This window comes from Tinamus guttatus, unplaced genomic scaffold (assembly GCF_059628265.1).
Source record: "Tinamus guttatus ecotype Peru unplaced genomic scaffold, ASM5962826v1 Tinamus_guttatus_pri_ptg000004l, whole genome shotgun sequence".
Classification (NCBI taxonomy): Eukaryota; Metazoa; Chordata; class Aves; order Tinamiformes; family Tinamidae; genus Tinamus; species Tinamus guttatus.
Window position 1 is genome coordinate 14,622,170 of NW_028288538.1, and position 12,826 is coordinate 14,634,995.

The following is a 12,826-nucleotide window of genomic DNA, read 5'->3' on the forward strand; positions in this document are numbered from 1 at the left end:
GGTCTCACCCAACTTCTCGGTCTTTCGGTGAGCGAAAGCAGTTTTGCTTTACAGCTGAACAAGCGTACTCGTACAGGAGTCAAAGCCAGCAGCTCTGCTCAGGCCCTCTGTGAACTTCTGGCTGTTCTTGGTTGGACTCTTTGGACAGGCAAACAGAGTGAAAAGCCTGTATTATTGCATTTGCTATCTGTCTAATGGATATTTGATGTTTCCAAGTCTTGTGAATTTGAAATGATAGTCAAAGAAAAATACAGGGGAGGTGATAGTGTGAGGGAGAAAATGGAGAACGCAGTGGAAGAGGAAAGGCTGAGCTTTTACAGGAATGGCATGGGAATTAAATGAAGCTATGCCATGAACTGTAACTATTATTTATGCATATGTGTATATATAAATAAATTAAATCTGGGAGGTAACGGTGTCATTAAGTTAAACTCTTTACCCCAACACAATCTTTATAAATATTGTGGTTGACCTACTAAGTCTATTAAGAGCCAAGTGAACGAATGCGTGTTCTTCCTTCCTAAGCTGAGAAGCAAGTTGTCCAATTTCAGTCAGCTGGTGGTTTTAGCTATTCTCACAGTTTAATGTAAGATTCGATTGAGGCCAACAGTTACCTGAATGTTGTGCAATATTGAAGCTTGATGCTGAATTGTAAATGGTTGCACTTGTCACTCAAGCTGACGGGCACTGCAGTATTGGGGGCATTTGAGTTGCTGTGGCAAAGGCAGTATCTTCTTCTGTCTTTTGAGATGCTTCAGATGGCGTTTTAGTTACATGTTGTTAATTCTCATCAGAAATAAAAGCAGGAGCTTGTCTTCTGTGGAGATAGCAGTCTGTAGCTGGCCAAGCTGGGTGTTACCAGCCCTTGCTGTTTGCAGAAGCAGCCGGTGTGTTCGCATCGTGCCGCTGTGCTCTGGCTTCCTGAGCAGCAGCGGCCACGAGCAGGGACAGGGGCTGCTCCTGCTGGGACTGGCACCGCGCTCATGGGGGTAGAAATAGGGCAGCCTGCCTGAAAATGGGTATTTAGTATCTAGCTGTCATAATACAAAGTTGTTACAACATTTGCTATCCTCTATTGCATTCCTATTGCACCTTATTTATTTTTTTGAACAGGAGGCACTCAAAAAGTCTTCTTGAATTCCCAAGTAGAAATTTACTTGGTTCTTCATTTGTTGATGAAAATGTTTAGCCTAGGAAGCTCTTGCCAAATGTAAGACAGAATGAGAGCATCACCAATGGGGAAGAAAATCAGTATTCGCTCACTGTTCAGCAGACAAGATGTTCTCTTTTGCTTGAAAGACTTCTTTGTGTGTGCAACTTGTTACTGTTTTAAAATATTTCATTTATTGTTTAAAATCTCTGTGTAGAGGCATGATCAGTCCTAATCTAGTTTTGGGTCGGAATTGAGGTGGTTTTTAATGTGAAGAAGCAGCAGGCTACTGGATCGCGGGGTGCAAATCCAATTTGCCTGCCATGTCTCCCCATTAAGTTGCAGCAGCGCTTTCAGGAGAAGTGAATCCAGGAAAGAGAAAATGAGCAATATCCTTAACACATACCAGCTGAAATTAGAGTATGACCTGTGGAAACCACTTCTGGGGGCCATGAGAAGTCGTCACTCTTTTCATTATCAAATTTAAATAATCTTAAAATTTAGTTGCATTTTCTCATGTTAAGACATGAGACGAAGTTTCACTGGACAAAGTTTTTAGTGGTTTTGAGTCTTTTGTTGCTGTAATGGTATTGGGAGTGAAGGCTGGATTGTATATGTGTGCTTTTTGGTTTTAATTATTTAGTTAAGCTGGTTTCAAAGATGCTCCTGTTTTGGTTTAGCTTTTTAGTTAGTTGATCGTTGGTTTATGAGAGGAGGGCATGGAGCAAAACAGTGGGTACCTCCTCTGATAGAAAAGATCCCTCCTCGCTCCCCTGTTTCGAAACGTTTGCTTGCTGGGGCAAATTACGCGGTGCAAGGGGCTGTTGTTTGGAGCAGAAATGCTGCTATGAAGATGTCATAAAGTTACTGTTTAATCAGGCTCCCTTAGGCGAGGCTGTGGTGGTTTGTGCAGTTGTGCAGCGCTGCTGTGCCCACAAAGCTGGTGCCGGCCGCGCTGCAGGGCCGGCCGCGCGCCCCGTGTGCGTGATAGAGCAGCGCCGGAGCCGCCGTCTGCAGGGCCCCCCGGAGAGCCAGCGGCACCGCGCGCGGCTGCAGCGAGCCCAGGGGCGCGCTCCGAGCGGCCGCGGGGACGGGAGCTCGTAAAGCAGCGCACGTGATAACCGCCAACACTGAAACTGGGCGCCGGGCCAGCCGCGCCGGCACCCGAGAGCCTGCGTCACCGCTGCTGCACGCAGAAATGCGTGCAGCCGCCTCAGAGCGCTTAATTGCTTCTGTCAAAGGGTGTACACCATGTGCAACTAAATAAAAAACATTTTTTTTTCTTTTCTGGAATTAGGAAACCTAAATGGACTGGCATGATTAATGCCATTAATAGTATGGGTATAAGGATTAACAAGTTATTTTATGTGATCCCTCTACCCCCAAAACAATACAGGTCGTTTGGAACTGACATAAAAACAGGAAATATGTAATGAGCGAGCCAGCCCTACTCTGTAACTAATCAGTATTAATGTTCGTGTTAATTTGAGTTTCTTGTTTTTGGTATTACACCCTTGTTTAGAACAGCTATTAAAAGTGAAATCTGATCTCTCTCTTTTTCTTCTTTTTTAGAGCACAACAATGGAAGAAACGGCTATATGGGAACAACACACAGTGACTCTTCACAGGGTAAGCTCATACAATTAGTTGTGTGTGCCTAACTCAGGATACTGGTCGCTTTTGAAAACAATAGGGGAAAAGCCAGATGTCAGGAAGTAAAAGCAAAGGAAACTGTCATATTCCTTTGTTTAAATTTAGAACTGTTGTAAAAGCAGCGTTTGATAGTAGCTCTAGTCATCCGTTCTTGAGCTTTCAAAGCTAAGCGCGCCTGCAAATGATGTCAAAGGCAAACTTTTAGGTTACTTCTGCACATAACTAAAAGTACTTAGAACCAAAGTGTTTCATGCATTGCAAGCTATGTAACACTACCAAGGCTGTAGTGGGACTATACTTAAATATGTTTAAAACTTCATTTGCAAGACATAAAGCAGAGCAATATTAAAAAGAATCAAAACTTCCTTATTTCCTTGTCACTTTTTAAAATTAGTTGTTATTGCATCAGGACTCAGTGAGTGTGGAGACAGCTTTTACCCTGGCTTTAACCCTTCTCTTCTGTGAATTACTCTCAATTGAAATCTGTTCCTGATCTGGCTATCATGAAGCTATACAAAAGAGAAGGGAATACAATAGGGAACAAGCTGTTTAGGGCAAATTGGAACAAGGCGGAGCTGCCCTTTCTGGCAGCAGCTCAATATTAAGGTGACTATGAAATCCTTGCCTAAGTGCCTATGTTTATTCCAGCAGAGAGGAGATAACAAGAGAAATTTTTCTCAAGGGAGCAAGTCATGTTATTTGTCTCTAATCCTTCAGTATAACATCAAGACTTCTTAGAATTATAGCATTTATAGATGAATGGATTTTTTTGACCAAAAACATGTGCAAGTAGATCACTTTGATAAAAAGCCAACTCTCTGTACTGCTCTATCTCTTGGTGTGTGTTAATGACGTTTAATGTAATGGATTGTAAATAACCATTTTAGTACTTTCCATCTTAAGGAGAAGAGAGAGCAGCTATGCTGGGTTTTGACCAAAATATCACCTTATAAAATACCCTGTCTAAATGCAACCAGTTGCACACTGAAGGAAAAGTTTAAGTAAAAAAGAGCAATATATTTCCTAGGCTATTTTTGAGCAATTTGTAGCTTCGTTCTTGAGCAAGAAGTATTATATTATCTTTATGCATAACTAATCTTGACATTTTCTTCACATCCCTGAAGGTGTCTGTTCATTCCTGGAGCCTGTATAAACTGTTTTACTTTCACCAATGATTAAATCGGTGCTGTTTACATTTAAGAAAACAAACACAAAAGCTATAACAATACAAGATTGATAGGAGAATTAGTGGTAGCTTAGTTCTTTGTCTTGTTCTTTTAAGATGCAGTAGAAAACAATTTCTCTGGTTAATCTAAGTAGTAAATTCAGTGAAACATGTAAATGAGGAGTTCAGCCAGCTCATGACAGACGAATGAAATATTGCAAAAGGGTGTTAACATGAACAAAGTTTGAAATAACCGCAACTAGAAATCATGCCTTTGGTTTTGCTCACACCTAAGGAATTCAGAAATCCTGGTACAGAGAGGGGAATAGTTATTTGTTTATGATCTTGATTATGGTATTTTTATTTGCCAATCTTCTGCCCCTGTACTGGCCTAACTATTTTGCTAGGAGAATACGTTGCATTCAGATGCTGAAAATTGATAACATGTACTTATAACTTTAGGAGCATGAGTTTGGCTACTTAAAACCCCAAAACATATTCACATGCAAGATAGCAAAAGCAAAACTCTTACTCTAAACAAATTGCCATTTAGGATGTGTCAGCATGGGGAGGAGGTTTTAGGAGAGTGGCTGCCCACTTGCTTGTGGGGCTTCTGATTTTTGTGATGTTCTTGTAGCGTTGCATTTTCGAGTAAATGAGGTTTCTTCAGTGTAGTTTCAAGGAGAGAAATGTTACATCCTGCCCTCGCTTATTCTTCATGACTCAGAAGCTGGTAGGTTGCGCGGATGGGAATGCCCCGTTCCGTGGCCGCGTTCCCGTTGGAGCGCCGCTCCCGGCCGTGTCGGCAGCCGCGCCGCGTGCCAGGGTGCGCTCGGCGCGGGGCGCTTCCCCGCGCGGGGGCCGCTCTTGGTGTCGGCTCCCTGCCTGGCTGGGAGCTGCGCCGGGCCCTCGGGAGCCCTCGCGGGGGTAGGGGTGTGCGCGTTTGTGTTGTGTCAGTGTTGGCGTTCAGAATGAGGCTAGGCAAAGCTGTGCAATGGCTCCGATTCAGCATAAATAAATATAAAGCCACGGTGAGTACCCCTAGGAGAGAGAGAAGTCCAGAAGTGATGCCAGTGTTACTGGTCCTGTTTAAAAGGCATGGAAGTCTTCCTCCCTCCTTCTGCTCCAAAGTAATCACTGTAATTATACTCCTTCCCCTGCAATTTGCTTTTACTAATGGTACTGGATTAAAGCTATGTAATTAGTAAGGTCCACTGACATCTGAAATAATGAGCTGCCTCAATGACAGGAGGGGAAGTTCAAGCAGTTTGTTAGACAATGTGTGTGTATATGTGCGTAAAGATACACAATATTCTTGACTCTGCTGATTCCTGCTTTCTGAGGCTAATATTTGTCCTGTTGCTAATTGTTTTCACTAAGGGAGAACCGCATCAGCACATCCTGCACTGACAAATTGCCTTGTTGGGGCGCTGTTCATCGTAATATAAAAGTAGAGCGTCTCGGGCTGCAGGGTGGGAGCACCCGCCAGCCACCAGATTCCTCTTCTGTAACCTTTGACTGGTGCCTCATGCACACATGCACCTGCACACCCATGTACACAGTACTGGACAAATAAACTGAATTTTGGTTTAGGGTCACTGATCTTCTGTGTATGCAAGTTAAACTCCATGCTGCTAGCAGCTTTCTGTTATTTGCTGCCAGACAGGAAAGTGTTCAAACCCCATCTTAATTTTTACATGTTTGCAGTAGTATCTTTGCAGGGCTCTGCTCTTGCTCCTGAGGGATCATCAGGGCTCCTGTGCTAAGGCTGCAAGTGCAGCCTTTGCTTTGCTTGCTGCCCTTGTGAGCACAGGTTGGTCACCTCCGGCTGCACCAGGGAAAGGTGATTGCCAGGATAATGCAGTTACTCCTGCCTGTGGTGGAGTGCTTTTATTCTTAACTTCTGTCAGAATAGATGAAACCGTGTGTGTGTGTATAGATAACAATAAAAGCAAACAGTCTTGGTAGTAATCATTATATTTTAGGAAAGTAGATATTTGATAAGCTATTGTTTCTGAAATATATTTAAAGAAGAAAAAGAAGCTGGCCTGCCAGGTCAGCTGTGGTGGGGCATTCGAGCCATCTGTGTAGTCTGCTGATTTGCTTTGGTTAGCGTGGAGTGACTATGTGTGAAAACAAATGCAAAACACCTAATATTCTGCATTTTTACCGAGTACCATTTAATGATTGTGTGCAGAGCCTCTGTGTAAACCAATTAATGAGACTTCAGAAGTACATTGAAGGGTATAGGTTTTGTTTTGAGCATGTTGTTTTCATCCTATAATGGCCCTTTGAAAAGGGCGAGGCCCAAAGTCTTTAAAAACTGAACCTTGCACGGCAGGGCCTTAATTAGGGGGTTCTTGTTCAAGACTGCAGCCTTATTCTTCAGTTCTTTTAAAAGATTTCTTTCTGTGACCTTTACTTTCCAGTGATGTCACTGCAAATTAGGGACGGAACATACTTAATCCCAGTGGTTGCAGTGGATGCATGTCATTCCTGGCATTTTGGTACAGCGCTGACGTGAGATGCGTTTGATCCAGCTGCTCTGGGATCTCGGAGGGCAGGAGGAGCGGGACCGCGCGGGGCTCGGACGCCGCTCGCGTCCCGGGGGGAGCCTGGGCAGCGCTGGTCTGCCGGGCAGGGAGAGGAACCGCCTCCTGCAGCTCTGAACTTCCAGCCGAGGCTTCTTGCCTTTTCTCTGCTCCCTTCTGAACTTCCTTGCCCCTGCTCAGCTCCTGGGAGACTGAGCTAGCCCTGGGCTCCGTTAAAACTTAGCAGGTAGCTGCAGGTGTTTTTTTTTTTTTTTTTTTCTTGAGAGATTTGTGGCTTCGTAGGCTTAACTGTGAGGGATTTCAGGGGAGCGCCGCCGCTGCGTGGTGCGAGCTCGTGCGGCCGCTGGCACCGGCTGCGCCGCTGCGTGCCAGGGCGCCCGCTCGCGCTGCAGCAGAGCTCACGCAGTGGCACACACTACATTTCCTTAAAAACCTTTGTACAGCTTTGGTCAAGACGTGCGTTTGCGTTTTGTACAATGTGCAGTCGGTCTGGACGTAGTCAGCCTCCTCATTAAGAGAGCGGCAGGGATGCGGTGAAGTTTCCCGCTCCTGGGGAGGGTCGGTGCGTCCGTCACCTCACGGGCAGCGGCAGGGCAAGACCGAAGGCGGGAGCCTGAGCCTTGCGCCAAGGCGCCCTGTTTGAGCTAGTGAATTTTTAAAAGGTTTAGAATGGGGTTTGAATCTCTTGCTTTGGAGTATTTAAGACTTCCATTTGTCTTATGAGGAAACCTCTATCCCAGTTCAAATTCTTTTTTTTCCTTTTTGACTTTACTGTCAGGATAGGGGATTGAATTGTGGCAGGGTTTCTTTAAGCCGTCAAAAAAAAAGTTTTACTTTATGTTGTTGATAAGGTTTGTGGGCCTGCCCTGGGGGCAGGGAGATGGCAAGCACAAGGTAGGATTTACAAGTGAACTGCCTTGTCTCTGCTGGGCTGGTGTGGTGGTTGTCTGTCTGTCTGTGACCACATGATTGAGGATTATGCGAAAAGGAGCCTTTAAGGAAAGGTAGAGAATCTCCCATAAATACTTATAAATCCCTCCTCTCTCCAGCTAAGTTTAATGTGACCTGAACTCCCCTTTTTCCACAGTGGTGGAAAAGGGAAGGAACATGCAAAAGGCAGAACTGGCGTGCGAAAGGGAGAACTGGCTCTTGCCAGTCCTAGCGCTTTGAAAAGCTTTCTCTTGGCCTGTTTCATAGGCTACTATGTATTCTTTTCGCAGACGATTTAAAACCCCAAAAGCAAACCCCAGTTTTGGTAATAAGCAGTAATTATAATCATTTAATTATCCTGCTGCATGGCAGCATTTCACTTTGTGATTCCTGAACCACAGCCATGATTTCCAGTTGATCTGGCTGGAATGCCTCGGAAAACCGTCCAGGCCAGAGCAGCTCTAAAGGTTTGAAATGAAGGTGAAAGAAGCAAAAACCCCTTTTCTAGCTTATTAGAGCAACTTTGTCCTTTGTAGCTGGCACCAGTACTTGCTATTTGTTGCAATCTCCCCCTGAAGGGCTGCCCAGCTCTTCCTTTGGGTGCTGTGTGGTGCTCGTCCTGCTCCCGGCTGCATGGGGCCCATCCCTGTGACCTTGGGGGAAAGGAGAAACAGGGTTTTTTGATCAGTAACTACTCTTGGAGAAGCTGAACAAGCACCATGTGTGTGACAGGCTGCCCAGTTGCTTCTGCGGCCACTGTGGGCATAGAGACAATGTTGCTGAAAGCTGGGTTGTGTTTGCACAAAAATCGGGAGAAAGGAGGGAGGAGAAAAAGGGGAAAAAAAGGAGATGACGACTGTGTGGGCCCTGCTGTGAAACAGAGAGGAGGAATTGGCCGAAGTGCAGTCTCTTCCTTTCAGTGAATGCGTGTTCTGCACAGCCTGAAATCTCAGGATCCTTTCTTGAGCAAGATATAGTTTTTAAATGGAAATATATTGTTTCCCTGCTAGTATTTGTTTTTTGAGCTTATTGCTCTAAAGACGAGAGCTAGACAGTTTACAAAACAGTTATATTTAGATTATTTCCCACCCTCACTGCTTCCGGGCAGAAATGTAAGCATAATTGTCATATCTTGAAATACCTAACAGGAATAACTTTTCAGAGGCACTGACCTTGCTGTAGTGGCAGGTCACCCTAGAGGGAAAGATTGAAGCAAATGACTCTTGTTAAGATGCAGATGATTTGCAAGTGTTGACAAGGTTTTGATGCGTTTAATGGTACAAGTGATCTTGCTGCTATTCCAAAGAACTCAGCCTGCAGCCATACATACTATCGTGTGCTGTGATCCCATCAGAGCTGGAGCTAAGTGAGGTCAAACTGGGTAAATACCACTTTGGGAAGCCTCAAAGAAAGCGTACGGCTTGGGATGGGTGTCTCAAGACACTGGTGTGGTGTGTTTTGCTTTATGGAGACTGACTGTCTCGGTGATGACAGTCAAACATCCAGGCCATAAAATAATAAACAGGCATGCTAATGTCTTACACTGGGAGAGATTAGGTATCCCATCTGATATGTTCTTACTTCTAAAGGTACTTTTTGGTTGTCTTGTTTTCTAATATTTTTCCTGTTCTTGAGTTGCAGAGTCTTCTGCATGGTTCACTTCATCCTTCTTCCAAAAGGTTGTATTCATTCTGTAGGACTATATCATGTATGACATGTTAATATGTGTAAATGTTAATAAAAATATTCCTCTTTACTACATTGTAGGCACCTGGATTTGGATTTGGAATTGCGATATCTGGAGGAAGAGATAATCCTCACTTTCAGAGTGGTGAGACATCAATAGTTATTTCTGATGTGCTGAAAGGAGGTCCAGCAGAAGGACTGCTACAGTAAGTGTCAAACTGTAACTTAGTTATGATTCAGGGCATTCGTGTTACACAATGGTAACTTAAATTAACCTAGTTGTTTTTTTTATTTATATTATTTATATCTTTACTTATCTCTACAGTAAGTTTATTCTACATGCAATTTCTCCAGGAACACCTCTCCCCCAGTATTTTTTCTGCTTTACATGAAGTGCTTAAACTGCATTTTTTTTTTATTTAGAGAAAATGACCGTGTTGCAATGGTTAATGGAGTTTCAATGGATAATGTCGAACATGCATTTGCTGTTCAGCAATTGAGGAAAAGTGGGAAGAATGCCAAAATTGTAAGTGAACATCATGAAGGTTTAAGTTTATTTCAATAGTTATAGAGCTAAAAAATGGAAATGTCTGTGACGAAATACATGCATGATGCAAGATACTTTAATAACACCTGCCTAAAAACAGAGGGATGTTTCAGTTTCAAGTGATGATACAACATGTTTATCATGTGGGTTACCCATAATCACTTTTTTTTTAATATGGTTGAAATTTGGGTAGTATGGCATTGGATAGTAGGAACTCCTTTCCCTTTTCACAAAGTATTTTTTGGGTTCAAGTTCATTTCTTGACCGTTTTTATCTATCTTTGCCTCTTGGATTGTGTGTGCTAGCCACTATTCAAGCCCAAAGGTCATCATTCTTATGCTCAGCAAACAGTTTGGCAAAATAAAGTATGATTACCTCAATTCCTATAATTTTGTAGGTTTATTTAAAGTGCGTGGTTGGCTTTTGAAATTTCAAAACAGCAGAACACATGATCATTGAAGGGTAGTAATCTGTCTTTCTGTAGAAATTTCAGTTTTATATTACAAAATAAATAGAATACAAAAATGTAAATGTTTACCAATTACTTAATTTAGGAGAATTTAGGGGTCTAAAAGACTCCTAGGTCTTTTAGAAAAGCTTTTGTGCTTGGCAGTGCAGTCTTCCTTATGTCTTCTTGTGCCCTTTTAATAGGGTTGCAAAAAAGCGCCGTGTTTTACATTTGTGAATCTGTTGATTTCTGAAAGTGCAAAGACCAAAACATCTGTGTGGTCTGTTGTGTCAGGCTTTCAGGACTTAAATTTTGGGTATACACCTAATCAATGGCAGATCAAGGGGGAGGCCTTCCAAATAACAGATCTTTGTATTGTTCAGTAGTGGGAATGCAATGATTTCTAGTTTTATCTGGAGAAAAATAAATTAATGAAAGAAAACCTCATGTGTAACTTGCTTATTTGCTATGTGTTACAGAACTAAGATTTGTAAATGGAGACAGTCATCTATATTCCAGATACATCTGCATCATCTCAGCTAACTTTGACCTTGAGCACTAATGTTGCATAAATATTGCTTTGGAGGATTGGCAGGTTTTGAAGTTAAGGAGAATTCCTGTCAGTAAGATGTTGAGTGTACGGTAGATTACATGTTAGCGAAAAAAGTTTTGAGCATGGCCAATAACTGATTTGTAGGTTGAGGCAGAGGGAGAAGGCACTTGGATCCAGCTCTGTGTTGGGGGAATGTGGTGGAGTACCACGAAGGCTGTCCTCTGTGCAGAGGGAAAAAACAAGCATTGCGGAGAAATAACATACCAGTAAATAAAACAGAATTTTCCATGAATCTATGCCAATAGGTTTCCTCTATTGGTTAAATGGAGTTTTATAGTGAGAATGCAACAATTGAGGACATTCACAGTTTTTATTTTTTTATTATTATTATTTTTTAATTTATTTTTCTCCTGAGTTTTAGGGCTTAGTTTTGTTTCTCACATTTGGCAGCATGTTGTTATTGCACAGCATATCATCTGTTGCATCTCAAGGAGGCAGATTCTGCACATTACCATCTGAAATTTTACTCTGGACTACTATGTAATTCTAAAATTACTATTGAAAAAAGAAATGGGGATCTTTTCGCTTTGATTATTTCAACTCTTCTAAAAGAAAGTGTACAGGCTGAAGACTTCAGTTTGCTGATGCAGACTAGGTCTGCAATAACTAATCCAGGACACTAAACTCAGAAGGAGCTTTGCTGCAGATCTTTGCTAATCACCTGGCATTTTCGGCTTCTCATATTTTTTGATCTGAAGGGATTTAGTAGAGACTTCCTTAGATGGGTCATTCTTAGACTGATCTCTGCATAGTGTGTCAGTTTCACCTGGCATAAGCCTCTCTACTTCCTTCTAGTAGTATTTTTTCAGTACCTTTGCAGTCTAATATTTTCTTTTCCTGTAGTGTTACGGTGCCAGTGGATGGTTCTCTGCAGCTTGTCTATCTTGTGGCTGTTACTGGGCTTTGTTAAGTAACAGACCTTCACAGGAGAGTCCAGATCTCTTTGCTAGTTGAAGGGTGGGAAATCTGGAATTCTGTTTCTTGCTGTTTTGTAACAGTTATGTAAATTTGTTCTGTTGGAGGCCAACAACACATCCCACTCTTGTTGGTACGCTAGACATCATGACTATCACTTTGAATCTTTAACTCTTATTTAACCTTCCAGTTTCTGTAATGGAATTTTTCTTGGTATAATTTAGTTCTTTTAAATACCTCTCATTATTTTCAAAACATAAATAGATGCATTTTAAATAATTGTATTTATGTATATATATATATGTATTGTTTCCATATTTGTGAGTACACAGTTAGAACTTGTGATGTGATTATATAACATATGAATAGCTATAAATAAGGAAAAAAAATGTAAGCTGGAGGCATTTAAATACATCCAATTTAAATACATAAGATATACTGGCACATAGACATAAGCTGATAGCTGCTGTTTGTATTTTAGACTATCCGGAGAATGAAGAAAGTTCAGATTCCTGTAGCTCGACAAGAACCTGAGCCAGTATCTGAAAATGAAGAAGATAGCTATGATGAAGAGATACGTGATCCAAGAAGTAGCCGTGGGGGTCCAAGTACCAACAGAAGGCACGAGAAGAGCTGGGTAAGAGATCGAAGCGCAAGCAGAGAGAGAAGCTTGTCGCCGAGATCAGACAGAAGATCCGTCACTTCCAGTCAGCCTGCAAAACCTACCAAAGTAACGCTGGTGAAATCAAGGAAAAATGAAGGTAACTTTACTGTGGTTCTCTAAGACCTTTACTGACTTTAAAGGCTAAATCTCTCAGTTGTCACTGTGTTAACAACAATTTTTGTATAGTCTTTAAAGCCATTGACAATTTACTTCATCATCATCAAGTAGCTGAAAACTTAAACTGCTATGGGATTTTTAGCAGTATTTTTCAGATGTGCTTAATCAAATGTAAACTGTTATATGTTGTAAATATATCCAGTGAGCATCAAATTTCTGCTAGTCAGCTAGCAGCTACATATCTTGTGTGTGCTTCAGAAGGGTCTTCAATGTCCGGTTGTCTTATTTCCTGAAGCAGATCACAGACTGGCTCATAGCAGTATGAAAATGGCTAATAACTGTGGCAACTGACTCCCTAGAAAAGTACTGTAGAATAGAAGGCTGCT

The 12,826-nt window shown here is 42.1% G+C and overlaps 1 protein-coding gene across 9 annotated transcripts in view; it reads left to right on the forward strand.

The window, feature by feature from the left end:
• TJP1 (tight junction protein 1) overlaps window positions 1-12,826 on the forward strand; it is a 183,871-nt gene that overhangs the window by 137,861 nt on the left and 33,184 nt on the right. For all 9 annotated transcript variants that reach the window (XM_088519926.1, XM_088519901.1, XM_088519908.1 and 6 more), the window contains 4 exons: window positions 2,723-2,779; window positions 9,218-9,342; window positions 9,560-9,662; window positions 12,141-12,420. In XM_088519926.1, coding sequence (XP_088376052.1) covers window positions 2,723-2,779; window positions 9,218-9,342; window positions 9,560-9,662; window positions 12,141-12,420 — 565 coding nt within the window. The remainder of the gene's footprint in view (window positions 1-2,722; window positions 2,780-9,217; window positions 9,343-9,559; window positions 9,663-12,140; window positions 12,421-12,826) is intronic.